At 47.0% G+C, this 17,743-nt stretch overlaps 1 protein-coding gene across 1 annotated transcript in view; it reads left to right on the top strand.

Annotated features, from left to right (window-relative positions):
* The first annotated feature begins 190 nt into the window (after positions 1 to 190).
* LOC106817101 (cartilage oligomeric matrix protein-like) overlaps positions 191 to 17,743 on the top strand; it is a 25,020-nt gene continuing 7,467 nt past the window's right edge. Inside the window, exons 1-10 of the mRNA XM_014821748.1 lie at positions 191 to 1,255; positions 1,648 to 1,874; positions 9,231 to 9,371; positions 9,892 to 9,975; positions 10,173 to 10,334; positions 10,539 to 10,643; positions 11,611 to 11,718; positions 13,252 to 13,417; positions 13,984 to 14,102; positions 14,492 to 14,544. Of these exons, the coding sequence (XP_014677234.1) occupies positions 196 to 1,255; positions 1,648 to 1,874; positions 9,231 to 9,371; positions 9,892 to 9,975; positions 10,173 to 10,334; positions 10,539 to 10,643; positions 11,611 to 11,718; positions 13,252 to 13,417; positions 13,984 to 14,102; positions 14,492 to 14,544 (2,225 nt within the window). The 5' untranslated portion in view covers positions 191 to 195. The remainder of the gene's footprint in view (positions 1,256 to 1,647; positions 1,875 to 9,230; positions 9,372 to 9,891; positions 9,976 to 10,172; positions 10,335 to 10,538; positions 10,644 to 11,610; positions 11,719 to 13,251; positions 13,418 to 13,983; positions 14,103 to 14,491; positions 14,545 to 17,743) is intronic.

Here is a 17,743-nt window from a genome sequence, read left to right as displayed (position 1 = left end):
TCATGTTATCCAGGAGTTCGCTGTGAGGAGAGTGGGGGCACAGTTAGTTGTGGTCCTTGTCCTACAGGCATGACTGGAGATGGCAGACACTGCACGAAGGTAGAGCCGACATCTTGCCAACCAAATCCCTGTTATCCAGGAATACAGTGTCAGGAGTACAGAGACACTGTTAGATGTGGTCCTTGTCCTACAGGCATGACTGGAGATGGCAGCCACTGCACGAAGGTAGAGCCGACGTCTTGCCAACCAAATCCCTGTTATCCAGGAATACAGTGTCAGGAGTACAGAGACACGGTTAGATGTGGTCCCTGTCCAACCGGGATGACAGGAGATGGATTCCATTGTTCCAGAATACGTCAGGCACCGTGCCAACCGAATTCCTGTTACCCAGGCGTGCAATGTGTGGAGGATAACGATTTGGCCAGTTGCGGTCCATGCCCAGTAGGCATGACTGGAGATGGAACGCACTGCACAAAAATTGAGCCGACGTCTTGCCAACCAAATCCCTGTTATCCAGGAATACAGTGTCAGGAATACAGAGGTACTGTCAGATGTGGTCCGTGTCCAACAGGGATGACGGGTGATGGATTCCACTGCACCCAACTCCTTACAAGGACATGCGAGCCAAATCCTTGCTACATGGGGGTGCAGTGTGAGATGCATCGCGGCACGACCCGGTGCGGACCTTGCCCCGAACAGATGACAGGAGACGGATTGCATTGCACATGGGCTGGACCCCATCCCTGTGATCCGAACCCTTGCCACATAGGCGTGGACTGTGCAGTTAAAGGAGGAACCTATAGTTGTGGCCTGTGCCCAGAAGGGATGGTTGGTGATGGTGTATATTGTATGAGGACGTCCCCATGCAATCCAAGTCCTTGCTTCCCGGGAGTAGTGTGCCAAGTGAGAGGGGATAGCTTCTACTGTGGGCCATGCCCCAGAGGAATGAGTGGTGATGGAATCAGTTGCTCCAATGCCTCCCCATGTAATCCAAGCCCCTGCTTTCCCGGAGTAATGTGTCAAGCGAGAGGGGAAACCCACCAGTGTGGGCCATGCCCTGATGGAATGGTTGGGGATGGTGTTAACTGCAAGAACTCACCTTGCGACCCTAACCCATGCTTCTCTGGGGTAGAGTGTCAGGAGAGAGGGCATGAATACCGCTGTGGCCCATGTCCTGGAGGATATACTGGTGATGGCAGACATTGTGAGCAGTTGATCCGGCGACATGGTTGCCAGTCCTCACCATGCTACGAAGGTACTACGATGCCAACAACTATTCTCAATATTGCTAACATAATTATTCCTCGTCATATGTTGTTCATAATTATATGTAACATAGTATAATAGCATGTAGTATCAAGAGTCCATAATAGAAAATTCTCTAATATGAACTCTTGATGGTATAGTATAATAATAGTAACGTCGGGAAACTTTCTGCTGTGATGGAATTTGAAAAGCAGTATTTCTGTTCAGCAGTAACTGAACATTTGTAATTTCATAGGACAAATTAAAACATATTCTGAGATACATATTATCGTACAGCACAATAAATATTGTTGCACAACCAGAATGATGAAAAACCGAGAGTTCCTACTCACTACACCTACTCACACTCCATGAAACCGAGTAGGCATTAATTCTTTGTAGGGGTGAGATGCTACGACACTGAGACTGGTTATCAGTGCGGTCCATGCCCCAGCGGTATGACGGGTGATGGTGCACACTGCACGCTGCTTGTGCTCGGCATCTCGCCCTGCAATCCTAATCCATGCTTTGCGGGAGTTGCATGCTCTGAGAGGGAGGAGGGTTTCCAATGCGGTGCATGCCCCGAAGGGTTTACGGGCGACGGAGCAGTCTGTACGGACCTAGACGAGGTAAGGTATCGGGGGGGGGGGGGGGGTGATCCTTGCCAGTAGACGTGTATGCTGCGAAGTTGTGATAAACAGATTCTTGCATGCCTGCAGCATTTTGAAGGGGAGAGTGATAGCAGAGAGAGAGAGAGAGAGAGCGAGAGAGAGAGAGAGAGAGAGAGAGAGAGAGAGAGAGAGAGAGAGAGAGAGAGAAGTTAGAAATGTTCTAATTTATTCTGGTAATATCTTTTAGTATCGATGCACCTCTACAGCGTAAATAAAACGGAGGTATTTCACGTCTATTCTGATGCCATACGACCCAGCAAGACCTACGAGCATCTCATGATAGAACTGCTAGAGATGCAGGCGTCGCCCGCCATCATGCGGCTGTACATTAACTGCCACCTGGTGGCAGAAAAGTGGATACAGAACCCAGGTCACATGCTTTTTCCAGAGCCACTGGCGTGGGTGAGTGATGGATATTATGCCATCAGTCTTCCTTGCACACCTAACCTCACACGTGCGACCCCTCACACTTAATTTCTGCAAACCTAATTGCTAGCCGTTGTCATCCCCTAACTTCCTGGTGAGATTGTGTCAATATTTGTTTTCTGTAGGTCACTGGCACTGACGTAGAGCAGCTAGAGATTCAACCCAATGCAGATGCTATGGCCATATTGGAATCAGAAGAATGCTCTTCTGTGAAAATTATTGAAGATGCCTTACAGGACGACCCATTCAACGTGATCAGTGCTTCATGTGACCTTAGTGAGTTACACATAGATAGTTGTAGGCACCAACAAACCCAATCAACAAATAGTCAATGACGGTTTGCGCAGGCAGTAGACAGTGAGTTTATACTCTTCAAAATTGTTGCGGCTATAATCACTGCAGATGGTAGGTATTATAGAGCCCTGTGATAAACAAAAAGGATTCATTGTACCGGTACCATAATTTATCTGTTTGTTTTCAGTTGCATTAAACTATGCTCTAACTGCTGCCATTAAGGAAATGACCTCGTCAATCTATTCACTGAAGGCTGATGTTAGGAACGAGGTAAGGCCATAATAAATATATTGTTTGTTTACCCTCACCCGACCGGCCCACCAAAAAGGAGCCGACTCAAAAATGTTATTGATCTTTCTCATTCTTTTTTTTTACAAATTGTATCACTGTACATTATATAAATCTGTAGGCAATACATTATATGTACCAAGCAAAACAAACATCAACATAAAAGGTATCTCCACACAAGCACACCCGAGCATGTAGACACCATGCTGAATTTGTAAAAAGACCCCCTTCAAAAAAAGCCTACCTACGCTACATGTGTCATATGTATGTCTATATATTATCTCTGCCACATTACAGTACAATCAGCAAGGTTTTGCGGTCTACAATGTTGTATGCTACAAAATAATTGCCAATGTTATGCGTTAGTTCCCGTCTCTACTGTTTTTATGCTTTGACTACGTTTGTAACTTGCATTTACTCAATGTTGTATAAATGCTCTTTAGTTTTTAGAGTTCTCTTAGTTCGTTTAGACTTGTTTAATCAGACGTATATTCGTTAATCTAATCTATAGTTTGTTCAAGAGTACAACATAAGTTGTCAGTATGTTTCAGATCAATGGCCTCAAAGATTTGAAGTCAACACTTGAAAACTGTAAAATGTGCAAATCAGGTAGGAAAATCTGTCATTTAATTGCAAACAAATTAGCTCCTCAATGCTAATTAAAATACATAAATTCACATAAATTTTCATTTATTATAAGCAATCTCACTTAACATGAGGTTGGAATGCCTGAAGAATTACTTGGCTAACATTTGGCATGTCATCACCCTTTCACTTGACTGCAGGTTGTTGTAATTTTATAATTTCCTATTGATATTAACAATATTATCTTGGTGGGTTCATCAAGATCGAAGAGCTCATAAATAATAAGAACAGGTTATTAGAGAGAACAGTGTAGACTAGAATCACTTCGGCAATGCTCTCGATAGCTATTTCACTAACCACCCCTTCTTCCCACAGATTCACTACCTCCATCTAGCTTGATCACTGGATGTACGGATGAGTCGTGCTTTGCCGGCGTGCCCTGCTCGCTGACACAGATGGGCCCGCGCTGCGGACAGTGTCCAGCTGGAATGACCGGAGATGGCGTCCGATGCCGGATGCTGTCCTGTGGAGAGAACCGCTGCTACCCGGGAGTCTGGTGTGGTGACCACGATGGTCCACAGCTCTGCGGGGCGTGTCCAGCGGGAATGACCGGAGATGGATTCCATTGTTCCAGAATACGTCAGGCACCGTGCCAACCGAATTCCTGTTACCCAGGCGTGCAATGTGTGGAGGATGGCGATATGGCCAGTTGCGGTCCATGCCCAGTAGGCATGACTGGAGATGGAACGCACTGCACAAAGATTGAGCCTACATCTTGCCAACCAAATCCCTGTTATCCGGGCCTACAGTGTCAGGAATACAGAGGTACTGTTAGATGTGGTCCATGTTCCACGGGAATGACAGGAGATGGATTCCACTGCTCTGGAATACAACCAGCTCCTTGTAATAGGAATTCATGTTATCCAGGAGTTCGCTGTGAGGAGAGTGGGGGCACAGTTAGTTGTGGTCCTTGTCCTACAGGCATGACTGGAGATGGCAGACACTGCACGGAAGCTAGAAGGCGCTGACAGTCTTGTCCAACAGCTCCTGTTATTCCAGGAATTACGCTGTGCGCGAGTACAGGGTCACTGTTAGAGTGTACCCTGTCCAACCGGGTATGACAGGAGATGGTGATATCCATTGTTCCATGAATCGTTCAGCATCGTTGCAGAAATAAAGAAAACCGAATTCCTGTTACCATGGCGTGCAATGTGTGGAGGACTTGCGCATATGGCAGTTGCACGTCCATGCCGAGTAGGCATGATGGATATGGAGCACTGGGCACTCAAAGATTGAGCATACATCTTGTTGCAACCAAATCCCTGTTATCAGGAATACAGTGTCAGGAATACAGCAGACACGGTTAGATGTGGTCCCCTGTCAACCGGGGCGCTCGGAGGATGGATTCCATTGTTCCAGATAAATCAGGCACCGTGCCAGTACGAAATTCCGGGTTACGCCCAGGCGTGGAATGGCTGTGGAGGGATGGCGATTTATGGCCAGTTGCAGTCCATGCCCAGTAGGCATGACGGAGATGAACGGCACTGCCCAAAGATTGAGCTACATCTTGCCCAACAAATCCCTGTATCCGGGCTACAGTGTCAGGAATACAGAGTACTGTTAGATGTGTTCCATATGTTCCACGGGAGTGGACAGGAGACGTGATTCCACTGCTCTGGATACAACCAGCCTCATTGTAAATAGGAATTCATTGTATCACAGGAGTTCTCCTGTGAGGAGAGTGGGCGCCGACGAGTTAAAGTTGGTCCTCTTGTCGCTACAGTGCTCGATGTAACTGCGGTAGTTTTGGCAGACACTGCACGAAGCTAGCAGCGAGCATGCTTGCCCAACAAGACATGCATGTTATCACGCACTACAGGTTGTCAGGAGTTCAGGAGAGCTAGATGTGGTCCCTGTACGCAACGGAATGACAGGCGATGGATTCATTGGTCCAGGAATACGTCAGGCAACGCGCTGCCAACCGGTCAATTCCTTTAGCCCAGGGCTGCAATTGTCGTGGAGGATTGGCGATATAGGCCATTGCTTGCAGGTCCAGTCGCCCCATGTAGGCATGACTTGGAGATGGAACGCACTGACACAAAGAATTAAGAAGCTCCTCTCTGCCCAACCAAAATTCCCTGTTTATCCAGGTAATACAGTGTCAGAGGTAAAGCTAGGCAGCGACACGGTTAGATGGGTCCCCTGTCCAACCGCGGATGGACAGGTGAGATCGGATTCCATTGTTCCAAGAATACATCAGGCAACCGATGCCAACCCGGATTCCTGTTTAGCATGTGGCGCTTGGCTTAATGGTGGTGGGAGGAATGCGTATATGCCAGTTGGCCAGTCCATCGCCAGTGATAGGCATGACTGGAGATGGAACGCACTGCACTAAAGATTGCCAGGCTACATCATGTGCCTACCAGACTCTGTTATCTCGAGGTGCCTTACAGTGTCAGGATACCAGAGGTACTGTTATACGATGTGTCATGCTTCCACGGGAATGACAGGAGATTGGATAGTAGCCTCTCCCTGCTCGGAACTCACCAGTCTTGTATAGGAATTCATGTTATCAGAGCGGTTCGCTGTGAGCTGAGAGGCTGGGGCCACAGTTAGTTGTAGGGTTACCGCTGTCCTCAGGCTATGACTGGAGATGGCAGACAGCTGCCACGAACGGTAGAGCGAGCATCTTGTGTCCAGAGCCACCAATCCCCTGTTAATCCAGGATAACAGATGGTCAGTGCAAGACGAGGAACAACGTTAGATGTGGTCCCTGTCAACGGATGACAGGAGATGGATCTCCATGTGTTCCAGAATACGTCAGCACCGTTGCAACCGGAATTCCTGTTGACCCGAGTTGCGTGCACAATGTGTGGAGGATGGCATATGGCAGTTAGCGGGTCATGCCCAGTAGGCAATGGACTGGAGGATGACGAACGCACTGCCAACAGTAGGTATGTGAGCGACGCTTGCCCAACCAGAACGTCCCTGTATAGATCCCAGGGAATACGCTGTTCAGGAGTACAGAGACACGTGTTAGATGTTGGTCCCTGATCCAAACCGGATGACAGGAGATTGGATGTTCCTATTGTTCTCAGAATAATTTCAGGCACCGTGGTGCCAAACGGACTTCCTTTAGCACGCGCGTGCAGATGTGGTGGAGGCTCGCGATATGGCAGTTGCAGTGTCCATTGCCCAGATAGGCATGACTGGGATGGAACGCACTGCACAAAGATTGAGCTTACATCTTGCCCAACCAATTCCACTGTTGCTCGATTCAGTGTCAGGAATACAGAGTACTGTTAGATGTGGTCCATTGTCCACGTGGAATGACAGGAGGGACGGCATGCACTCGCTGGAATACAACAAAGGTCCTTGTAATAAGAACATTCATGTTATCCAGGAAGTTCGCTGTGGGAGAGTTTGGGGGCCCACGTTAGTTGTGCGTCCTTGTCTACAAGGCCATGATGGAGATGTGGCAGCCACTAGCACGAGGTAGATTTGTGTGTGTGCTCAGAATCCCTGTTATCATGGATACGCAGTGTCAGGAGTACAGAGTACACTGTTAGATGTTGGTCCGCTTCTCCACCGGGAGTGGACAGGGAGATGGATTCCATTGTTCACAGGAGACATACGGTCTCCACGCGCTGCCAACCGAAGTCCGTTACCCAGGCCGTGTGCCTAAATAGGTCAGGTTCAGGATTAACGATGTTGGGCCAGTTGCGGTCATGCCCAGTAGGCGTATGACTGGAGATGGCAACGCACTGCACAAAAGATGAGCCGACGTTGCCAACCAATCCCTGTTATCCAGAATAACGAGTTTGTTCAGGGTAGTGGCGTATCGTCAGATGGTGGCGTGCCGTGTCCAACAGGGATGACGGGTAGATTGGATTTCACTGCACTCGCAACTTCCTTACAAGGACATGCGAGCACAATCCTTGCCTACATGGGGGTTGCAGTGTGAGATAGTGCAGCTCGACGGCACGACCTGCGTGCGGACCTTGCCCGGAACAGAATGGACAGTGAGACGGATTGTTGCACATGCGGCTGCGACCAAATCCTGTTGATCCGAACGCCTTCACGTAGGCGTGGACTGTGCCAGTTAAAGGAGGAACCTATAGTTGTGGCCCTGTGCCCAGAAGGGATGGTGTCGTGGTGAATTGGTGTATGATTGGGCCTCATGCAGGACGTCCCCATAGACAATGCCAAGTTCCTTGCTTCGCGGAGTAAGATGTGTGTGCCCAGCGTGAGGGGTATAGCTTCTACTGTGCGGCCATGACCAGAGGAATGTGTGAGTGGCTAGATGGATCAGTTGCTCCAATGCACCGTCTCACCGATTATCAGCCCTGCTTTCCCGGTGGGTAAACGTGTCAGCAGTAGGGGAAACCCACCAGTGTGGCGCCATGCCCTGATGGCATGGTTGGGATGGTGCTTAACTGCAAGAACTCACTTGCGACCTACCATGTTCTCTGGGGTAGAGTGTCAGGAGAGACGCATGAATACCGCTGCCTGTCCCATTGTCCTGTGAGGAATATACTGGTGTGATGGCAGACATTGTTGCAGCAGTTGATCCGGCCGACATGGCTTGCCAGTCCTCACCATAAGCTACGAAGGTACTACATGACAACAACTATTCATCAATATTCGCTAACATAATTATTCCGTTTCGTCATATGTTGTCATAATTATATGTAACATAGTAGAATGAGCTGGGTAAGTATCAAGAGTCCATAATAGAAATGTCTCTAATATGAACTCGTGATGGATACTTGAGCTCTAGAAGTTTTTAATAGTAACGTCGGGAAACTTTCTGCTGTTTGATGGAAGTTTGAAAGCAGTATTTCCTGTCAGGAGTAAACGGAACATTTGTAATTTGCATAGGACAAATTAAAACATATTCGACAGTTCACATCATTATCGTACAGCACATAAATATTGTTGCGCACAACCAGAAATGATTGAAAAAACCGAGAGTATCCTACTCACTCACCTACTCACACTCATGAAACGAGTAGGCATTAATTCTTTGTTTTGAGCTAGGCTGAGATGCTTCACGACACCATTGGTAGATGAGTTATCAGTGCGGTCCATGCCCAGGCCCAGCGCCAGCTATGACGGGGTGAGATGAGTGCACCACTGGCACATGCTAGGTCTTGCATGTGTGCTCGCATCTCGCCCTGCAATCCTAAGGTCTCCACGCTTTAGCGGGAGTTGGCTAGCTCTGAGGTGCGCGGAGGCAGGGTTCCAAATGCGGTCAATGTCGTCGAAAGTGGTTAGCCGGCGACGGAGCAGTCTGTACGAGACCTAGACGAGGGTTAGTGTGAGTCGGGCGGGGGGGTGGGGCTGATCCTTCGGGCAGTGAGTACTGTCATGCTGCGAGTTCCCGTGATAAAACAGATTCTGGACATGCCTGCCCAGATTTTGAAGGCGAAGAGTGATAGCAGAGAGAGAGAGAGAGAGGTGTAGCGAGAGAGAGAGAGAGACGATGATTGGTGAGGCAGAGAGCCGAAGCGGATGGTGAGAGAGAGAGACGGAGACGGAGACGGAGACGGAGAGGGGGAGGGGGGACAGAGACAGACCGAGAGAACGAGAGAGAGAAAACGAGGGGAGGAGACAGAGACAGAGAAAAAATGAATAAAACAGTTCGGCATATAGAAGAATTTGCCTGTTTGAATGCTTCCTTGAATCCTCGAATACATTGTTGCTTGTGTCCTGTTCCAGTGTCGCTATGGTCGCCCCTGTGATCAGCTTTCTCAGTGCATCAACACTGTACCTGGATTCCACTGCAGTCCTTGCCCTCCTGGTTACCAGGGCAACACCGTGCGCGGAGTTGGTATCCAGGCAGCAAGGCTTAATCGCCAGGTGGGCTCAGCTTTGCTAGAATATTTATCCATGAAATTAATTGCCTGTTGTCAACCGTCGTTCCAAGGAGTTATGGCGCCCTCTCTTTGTCATAGTCCAACTGTGTATGCAGTAAAACGTTGCAATCTATCATAATTAACAGTTACAATATTATCCTTTATCTAACTGAGAGCCAAATGTAGATAAATGTGTGCATAATTATTTGTGGTGCACTGCATGCATGGGGTTGATTTTGATCAGGATTTGTGAACATCTGTTATCGTTACAGTTTGGTGTAACGAATAATCGACAAATTTAAACAGAACCAGAGCGTCTGTTACACCAAATCACCCAAGTTTTGCGTCATTAGCTCACTCACCACTGAAAAATTAATTAATGTCACTACCAAACTAATTTAATATTTAATTTAATTTGTCCCCACGCCATTTCTGAAAGACGTCTCACTTGTCACTAGTTGCATGGAGCGATACATTGTGAGTTTAACTGTACTGGCATGTACTTATGTATAGATTACTTACAGAAATGTCTTGACATCAATGAATGTGAGGGAATGTCACAAGAGGGCGTTGGGTGTGTTCCAAGCTCAGCGTGCATCAACACTGAGGTTAGTGCAATAAAAACAGCCTACATATACTACTGCATATAGCACCTTACTTTCGTACCATAATTTGTTATATTAACTTAGCCTATACTAGTTCATTCAGTAGTTAATGCCATATGTATAGGTGTAGTGTTTCGAAGTTTTTCTTGAATGTTTTTTCCACACTTTCATCCTATCATGTGGGTTTTCTATTTCGGCAGGGCTCGTACCGTTGTGGAGACTGCGTGGATGGGTACTCTGGTAACCAGACGTACGGCTGCCACCAGACAGAGCTAGTGACATGTCCAGACAGCGTGACCGTGTGTGGGATGAATGCACGCTGCTATCAGGTGGTGGTTGGGACCAGCCAGTACACGTGCGAGGTACGGCTATGTCGAAACTCCTTGACGAAATGCCAGTGTGCACACGTGTTTGAATGTTGAAATTATCTAGTGAAATGAAATAATGAAATATGTAATGTGAAATAAGCAAAAAATAAGCATACTGTCTAGTCATATACTGAGCCAATCTAAGTCTTCAGAGAGTGTATACGATTGTCAAGTTCACATGCTTGTGTGGCTGTGCAGTGCAAGGTCGGGTATGCTGGAAATGGAGTGAAATGTGGCCTCGACACAGATCTGGATGGATACCCGGACGAGGAACAGCCATGCGAGGAACGGAAATGTAGAAAGGTGACACTTTATCGCGATGTCTCTCTCATTTATCTCAGCTGCATGTTTCCCATTATATCATTTTAGCCACACATGCATGAACCACACGCACATGCATACGCACACGCACAGCCACGCACGCACGCACGCACGCACGCACGCACGCATGAACGCACGCATGCACGCACACATGCACGCATATACACGCCCACGTGCACACGGACACACATGATACTCTACATATATTCTCATCTCATGCCCAATCCCAAACTGGGGCAGATGGGGTCGTTGTCGTATCAGGTACTACAGATATGTACCCGAGGTAGTTTTAGGTTGTTTAGTATTATGTTTATATTTTTATATGAGGTATGTTTAGGGTTAGGGTTAGAGTTAGTGTTAGGGTTAGGGTACACTTCTGTAGTACAAGTCTGGTACACTTTGTGTATACATATATGTACCTCGGGTACATATCTGTATAGTACCTGATACGACAACGACCCCTTGAGCCAAACTGGGCCACCTCACCTGTACGTTCCACCAACGCACGTCAGAGCCACGTTTCACGCTGAAACTAATCCTAGGACTATGACGCTTTCTTGTGGCAAAAAACGCATGGAACTGCAGTTATATACGCGTTAGAAACACCTGGACACGTCTGCGTTTTAATAACATAGAAAAACCTAATTGCACGTAGTAATCGCAACACGATTGTAATCGGCTATCTGAGCAGGAGAAAACCAAGCAGTTGCAACTCTCCAGAGAAGTAATTCTGACGATCAAACAAACACCCATCAAATCTAAATTTTCCACACATCCAGCTATCTCACGTGCAGTTTCTCAATACTATTCCCCAATCTCACTCATTACTCTATATTTATCCAACGCCCCATCAAGTGTCTACGTCGTATGTGTATTAATTTGTTGCTCCCATGCAGCTACCCATGACGGCTTTCGGCATGCCTGTTATGATCGTCAGTGTCCGTTTCAGGACAACTGCCCACGTATCGCCAACAGCGGTCAGGAGAATGTGGACGGCGACGACATGGGCGACGCCTGTGATCCAGACATGGACGATGATGGCATCCTTAACACCCCGGTAAGGAGCGCCACCTACATGTGTGAGAATTCATCATAGAATTTGTTGCCACATTATTTCTGAAAAAAAAACGTGGGGAACATCCGACTCTATCCCCCTCAATTTGCTCGGCATTCACTGGACCCCTACCAGAATTTCTGTATACCCCTGAGAGATAATACTTGATTTACACTTGTGTGTTTTTACATGTTTTGGGGTGGTACGCTCATGGTACATTGTCACATTTCTTTATTTATGACAGCTTTATAATATGTGTTTAATGTAACGGATAAAGCGCCCACAGACAGTGCATGGCCTACAGACAAACATTGATACATTGTATAATCGGCTACTGGTATACTGGCGGCTATATAGTCTGTTACTGAGGACAGCGACCTATTTTCACCACGCTAGGTGATGCTATGCGATGCTATGGCAGATTTATGTGCCACTATATCAGCGTCGAGCGATAAGCATACAATGTACACGTGTGATGGGAAAGTAGGTTCCCTGCTTTATAGGGGCCGTATAGTGTGCTTAGTTAGTAGATATAGTCAATAGGCTCAGTATGATACAGTCACATGTGTCGATATTCTGTAGAGTCTTCTCGAGATTTTTATAGTTCCATGTAAAACACAATTTCCTAGCGCGAACCCTATATTTCTTAATTCCAAAAACACCAATTTAATTCATTGGTATCTATCTACCCACCTGCCTACCCACCTACCTACCTATCTATTTATCTATCTATCTATCTATCTATCTATCTATCTATCTATCTATCTATCTATCTATCTATCTATCTATCTATCCATCTATCTATCTATCTTTCAATATAAATATATATATTGATAGATTGATATATAGATGCAGTTAATGTCTATGCGATTATGTCTATGGCTATAGAGTATAGACACGGCCAAGTCGTTGTTTACAGACCCGTTACAAACTATGCTATATAGTAGACTATATATATAGTAACTAGTACACTCTGCCATGTGCAGCATTCTTTGTGTTTCCGTTTTAGCCTGCACATTGCAGGTTTGCGCTTTGAGTGTTAATTAAGTTACGCAAAAGTGTATTGCTCCAGGAAGTTGGAACGAGAACAGCCATACACGGATACGAATAATGAAAACGAATAACTCCGCGTCATAAACCAGCCGGGAAGGGTTTAGGTACACCATGTGGAACAAAGTCTACCTGAACTGAGAGAATTTTTTCACAAAATATTAATTATCTTGCGAATTTTGTACCTTCCCACCCTTATAAAAACACATTATACAATTTATGAGAGTTTAGCGATTGTAATAAAATGAATATTATGATAGCTAACAATGCATTAAAATAGAAAACCATCAGACAGTCGTTCTAAGGTTATATTAATAATGACATGATATTATCAACAAATAATGACAATTTGTGTGAGGAATGCTACCCCTGTTGAGAGGGTCTTTGGTAGATGGAATACAAAAACGTGCAATTAGATACCGATTGACAAGTTAAAATGGTTCGTACGTCTTGCAAACACTTAATGCGGGCAATTATGTGTTCCAGGATAACTGCCCCCATGTACCAAACGCGGGTCAGGAAGATTCCGAATTCGAGCCTGACAAACGAGGTGACGTGTGCGACAACTGCCCCCTGGTGCCGAATGCTAGCCAGCAGGACACCGATGGTGATGGGAAGGGAGATGAGTGTGACGAAGATATGGATAACGATGGTGCGAAAAGCTGGGAACATAATTAGTCTTAACATTAACTTTTTATCTTAGACCGGACATCTGTACTCTGCGTATGAGAAACCCGCAACTTTACCATGTTTCTGTCCACGGTCTGTGAGAAAAAGTTAAGACTAATATTAGGACTAATTTTGTTTCTGACAACAGGACCCCTGGCTCCTTTCAGGAAGAATATCACAAAATCACCGTAGCCATTTATTGCATTATGCGTGTACCAATTACCTATAAATTAGTAAAATAAATGTCTAAACTAAGCTTACAATGAGAGACAATGTGAGGCACATATAAAATTAGGGTTATTTGTTGTATTGGGAAATCAACACGTTTAATTCAGCAGTCACACCACGTCACAAGTCAAAGATTTTATGAACCATGTCGTAATTGTTAGCATCTAAGCTGGTGTAGTCTAACCTTTCTGTTGGTGGTATTGGCTAATAGAATACTGTCAATTAATTTAGAGTTTAATTTGCCTCAACTAAGAGTAGCTATGTAAAGCACTTTGTTGTTGAGTGTGGCCTGCAGTTTTATCATCATGCTGTGTCTGATAGGTATACTGAACGAAGTGGACAACTGCCCGTACGTGCCTAACGTTGAACAGACAGACCAGGACAAGGATGGCATCGGCGATGCGTGTGACAACTGTAATTTTGTGGCGAATCCCGACCAGGTAACCGGGTTTGTCGTTGGCATGGTGTACATGGAATGTAGGTTGACTTTAACAGAGAGCAATTAGGATTCTACTCATGGGAGACGGGGAACGGTTGAGTGTGTGTGTGTGTGGGGGGGGGGGGTCTATATTCCCAGTTTCATCCCCCTAAAATCACAATTTCAGCTTTCACACGTTCTTATTGACTTCCATTCCCGAATCACGAAAACAAAATCTATCTGGTATTTTTCGGTTCCCAGATATTTAAAATAGTCCAATCCCGTGACTCTAAAATAACCGTTCCCCCACGGGGGTAACTGTACCCGAGCACGTCGTTGTAGTCGATCCATATGCTTTAAAGATGGAGACGTATAAAAGAAATTTTATGGAAGAACTTGTTCACTTTATAGAAGGACAGTGATAGCGACTTTGTTGGAGATGTCTGCGACACTGGTGACGACAAGTAAGTAAAACTACAAGACAAGAAAGTAATTATAATTCCCTATAGGCACTGTGAGTCCAGATGGTATTTGCCTAGGCACTCCGAGTCCAGATGGTAATTGCCTAGTCACTCGATCCGAGTCCAGATGGTATTTGCCTAGGCACTCCGAGTCCAGATGGTAATTGCCTAGTCACTCGATCCGAGTCCAGATGGTATTTGCCTAGGCACTCCGAGTCCAGATGGTATTTGCCTAGGCACTCGATCCGAGTCCAGATGGTATTTGCCTAGGCACTCCGAGTCCAGATGGTAATTGCCTAGTCACTCGATCCGAGTCCAGATGGTATTTGCCTAGGCACTCCGAGTCCAGATGGTAATTGCCTAGTGCTCACGCACACGCACACACACACACGCACGCACAGATACACACGCACATGCACACGCACGCACGAACACACACACACACACACACACACACACATAACACAAACAAACAAACAAACACACGCACACGCACAAACACAACACACACACACACACACACACGCGCGCGCCTACGCACGCACGCACACACGCACGCACACCTCGCCTGATAGTTACACGCACCTGAGTAACCTTTTTCCACATGATGGAGTAGAAGTTGGACGAGTCCTGGTAGGAGAAAATGAAGCCGACGTAGTCGTCGTCGATCGATGAATCGACGAAGAACGTGCCGTGGAAGTCGACGCCGCCGAATCGATCATAGCCGATGGCGATGCCCGGGTCGCTGTTCATCGTCTGCTGATTTCGGCACCCCTAAACATCGCGGCAAATGCGCTAAATAAAAACCTAAAATACCCCTAAACATCGCGCAAATACGCTAAATAAAAAACCCAAAATACCCTAAACACCACGGCAAATACGCTAAATAAAAAATCCACAATACCCTAAACATCGCGGCAAATACGCTAAATAAAAAACCCAAAATACCCTAAGCACCGCGGCAAATACGCCTAAACTAAAAACCACCCTAAATACCCTAAGCCAACCGGCGGGCAAATCGCTATAATAAAAAACCCTAATGACGCCTAAACATGCGGGCGGCAAATACGCTAAATAAAAAACCCAAAATACCCTAAACATCGCGGCAAATACGCTAAATAAAAAACCCTAAATACCCTAAACATCGCAGCAAATACGCTAAATAAAAAAACCAAAATACCCTAAACATCGCCCACATTGGTAACAGGTGCCGGCTTGCAATCTAGCCGCCGCGAATGCATGCACAACTGCTTGATTTTTACTCACACGCGAGCCGCGGCAAATACGGTTTGTGCACAAATACGGTTTTGTAAGGGGGGGGGGGGGGGGGGCGCGGCGCCAGCAATTACGCGTTTGTGCGCAGCCGCGGCGAATACGTTTTTGTGCGAGCGCGGCAAAATGACGGTGTGGTGCGGGAGACGCGGCAAATACGGTTTGTGCGGGACGCGGCAAATACGGTTTGTGCGAGCCGCGGCAAATACGGTTTGTGCGGGACGCGGCAAATACGGTTTGTGCGGGACGCGCAAATTACGGCTTTGTGGCGAAGCGCGCGCAATAAGCGTTATGTGCGCGGACGCCGGCAATACGCGTTTGTTGGCAGGACGCGGCAAATACGGTTTGTGCGAGCCGCGGCAAATACGGTTCTTTTGTGCGGGACGCGGCAAATTACGGTTTTTGCTTACGCGCAGCAGCGATACGGTTTGCTAACGCGCCGCCAGCGAATCACGGTTTGTAGGCGGGCCGCGAGCGAATCCGGTTTGATCGCCGCCGCGGCGATACGGTTATGTGCAGATGCCGCGAGGCAAATACGCGTATTTGTACGCGCAGCAGCGAATACGGTTTGTACGCGCCGCAGCGAATACGGTTTGTACGGGCCGCGGCGAATACGGTTTGTACGCGCCGCGGCGAATACGGTTTGTGGCGAGCCGCGAGGCAAATACGGTTTGTTACGCGCAGCAAGCGAATTCTAACGGCTTTTGTACAGCCGCAGGCGAATAACGGTTTGTACGACGCCCGCAGCGAATACGGTTATGTGCGGCCGCGCGTGCGATACGGTTTGTACGCGCAGCAGCGAATACGGTTTGTACGCGCCGCAGCGAATACGGTTTGTACGCGCCGCAGCGAATACGGTTTGTACGCGCAGCAGCGAATACGGTTTCGTACGCGTCCGCCAGCGAATGACAGCGTTTTGTACGCGCCGCAGCGAATACGGGTTTGTACGGCGCCGCAGCGAATCGGTTTGCGCGGGCCGCGCGAATCGGTCTTGTGCGAGGCTGCAAACGTCGACCACGGTGTGTCCGCAAAGCCTGCGAAGTTGAAATGTCCCAGCCAGCGCTTGTCGTGGGCAGGCGCTTCAGCAAGTGCTAACTGAGTGTGCCGAAAGTGGCGATCTCATCGAATCCCCTGCTCTTTACTCATGGGCTTTATTGTTGGGCGAGCAGTCCTGAGAATGTGCGAATTTTGTGACTCTGTGACCATTCTAATTTAGTTTGCAGCTACTTGGTTACACGATCAACAAGAACGCACGGTATATATTCTGAGTTAACCAGTTCAGGTCAACTTGGCTAGATGACGCAAAAGTACCTGTGCCCATATGCTCCTATCTCGGCATTGCTAACGTGATTAACGTGTGATTGAGAATAAATGCCAGGAAACAATTAAAGTCCCTCCTAACTAAACAATCTCAATGATGTAACGCAGTGCATTAGAGAAATGATTGCTAAACACGTTGACATGTTGAGCGCCTTGCCAAAATAGATGTCACCAACCAACTGCTTGCATACTTATCTAATAACATTCATATATGAATGTGTATGTGGCGTGTGGCATAGCCTAATATATGCCTACTAATACATGTATACTTTAATGTACGTAAAATCTTTATTGCCATTATAAAAGATGGCTTACTTGTTTAAGGATCACCCAGTGGGGTCAATTTGTGACTCGCCCTCTGGATCCAACACAACAGTTCTTGAAGGTGCGGAGTCTGTGGTGATGAATCTCCTTTTGTTGTCAGGACAGACAACTCATACGTGTCATGACGTCATCGCATCGTATCATTCTGGCTATGCGTCTACCAATGCCGTCTCCATCAGCGTCGCTTCCTGACCGCGGGTTTTTCCACTAGGGGGCAAGTTGTCTCTGCGATCGCGGATGCATCTTATCGTCATCATTGTCCGCACGGCATCTCCTGCAATAACAA

The sequence above is a fragment of the Priapulus caudatus genome, unplaced genomic scaffold (genome assembly GCF_000485595.1).
Source record: "Priapulus caudatus unplaced genomic scaffold, Priapulus_caudatus-5.0.1 Scaffold1596, whole genome shotgun sequence".
NCBI classification, from domain to species: Eukaryota; Metazoa; Priapulida; class Priapulimorpha; order Priapulimorphida; family Priapulidae; genus Priapulus; species Priapulus caudatus.
Note: the sequence above shows the minus strand (reverse complement) of the source record. Positions and strands in the feature narration are given on the sequence as shown.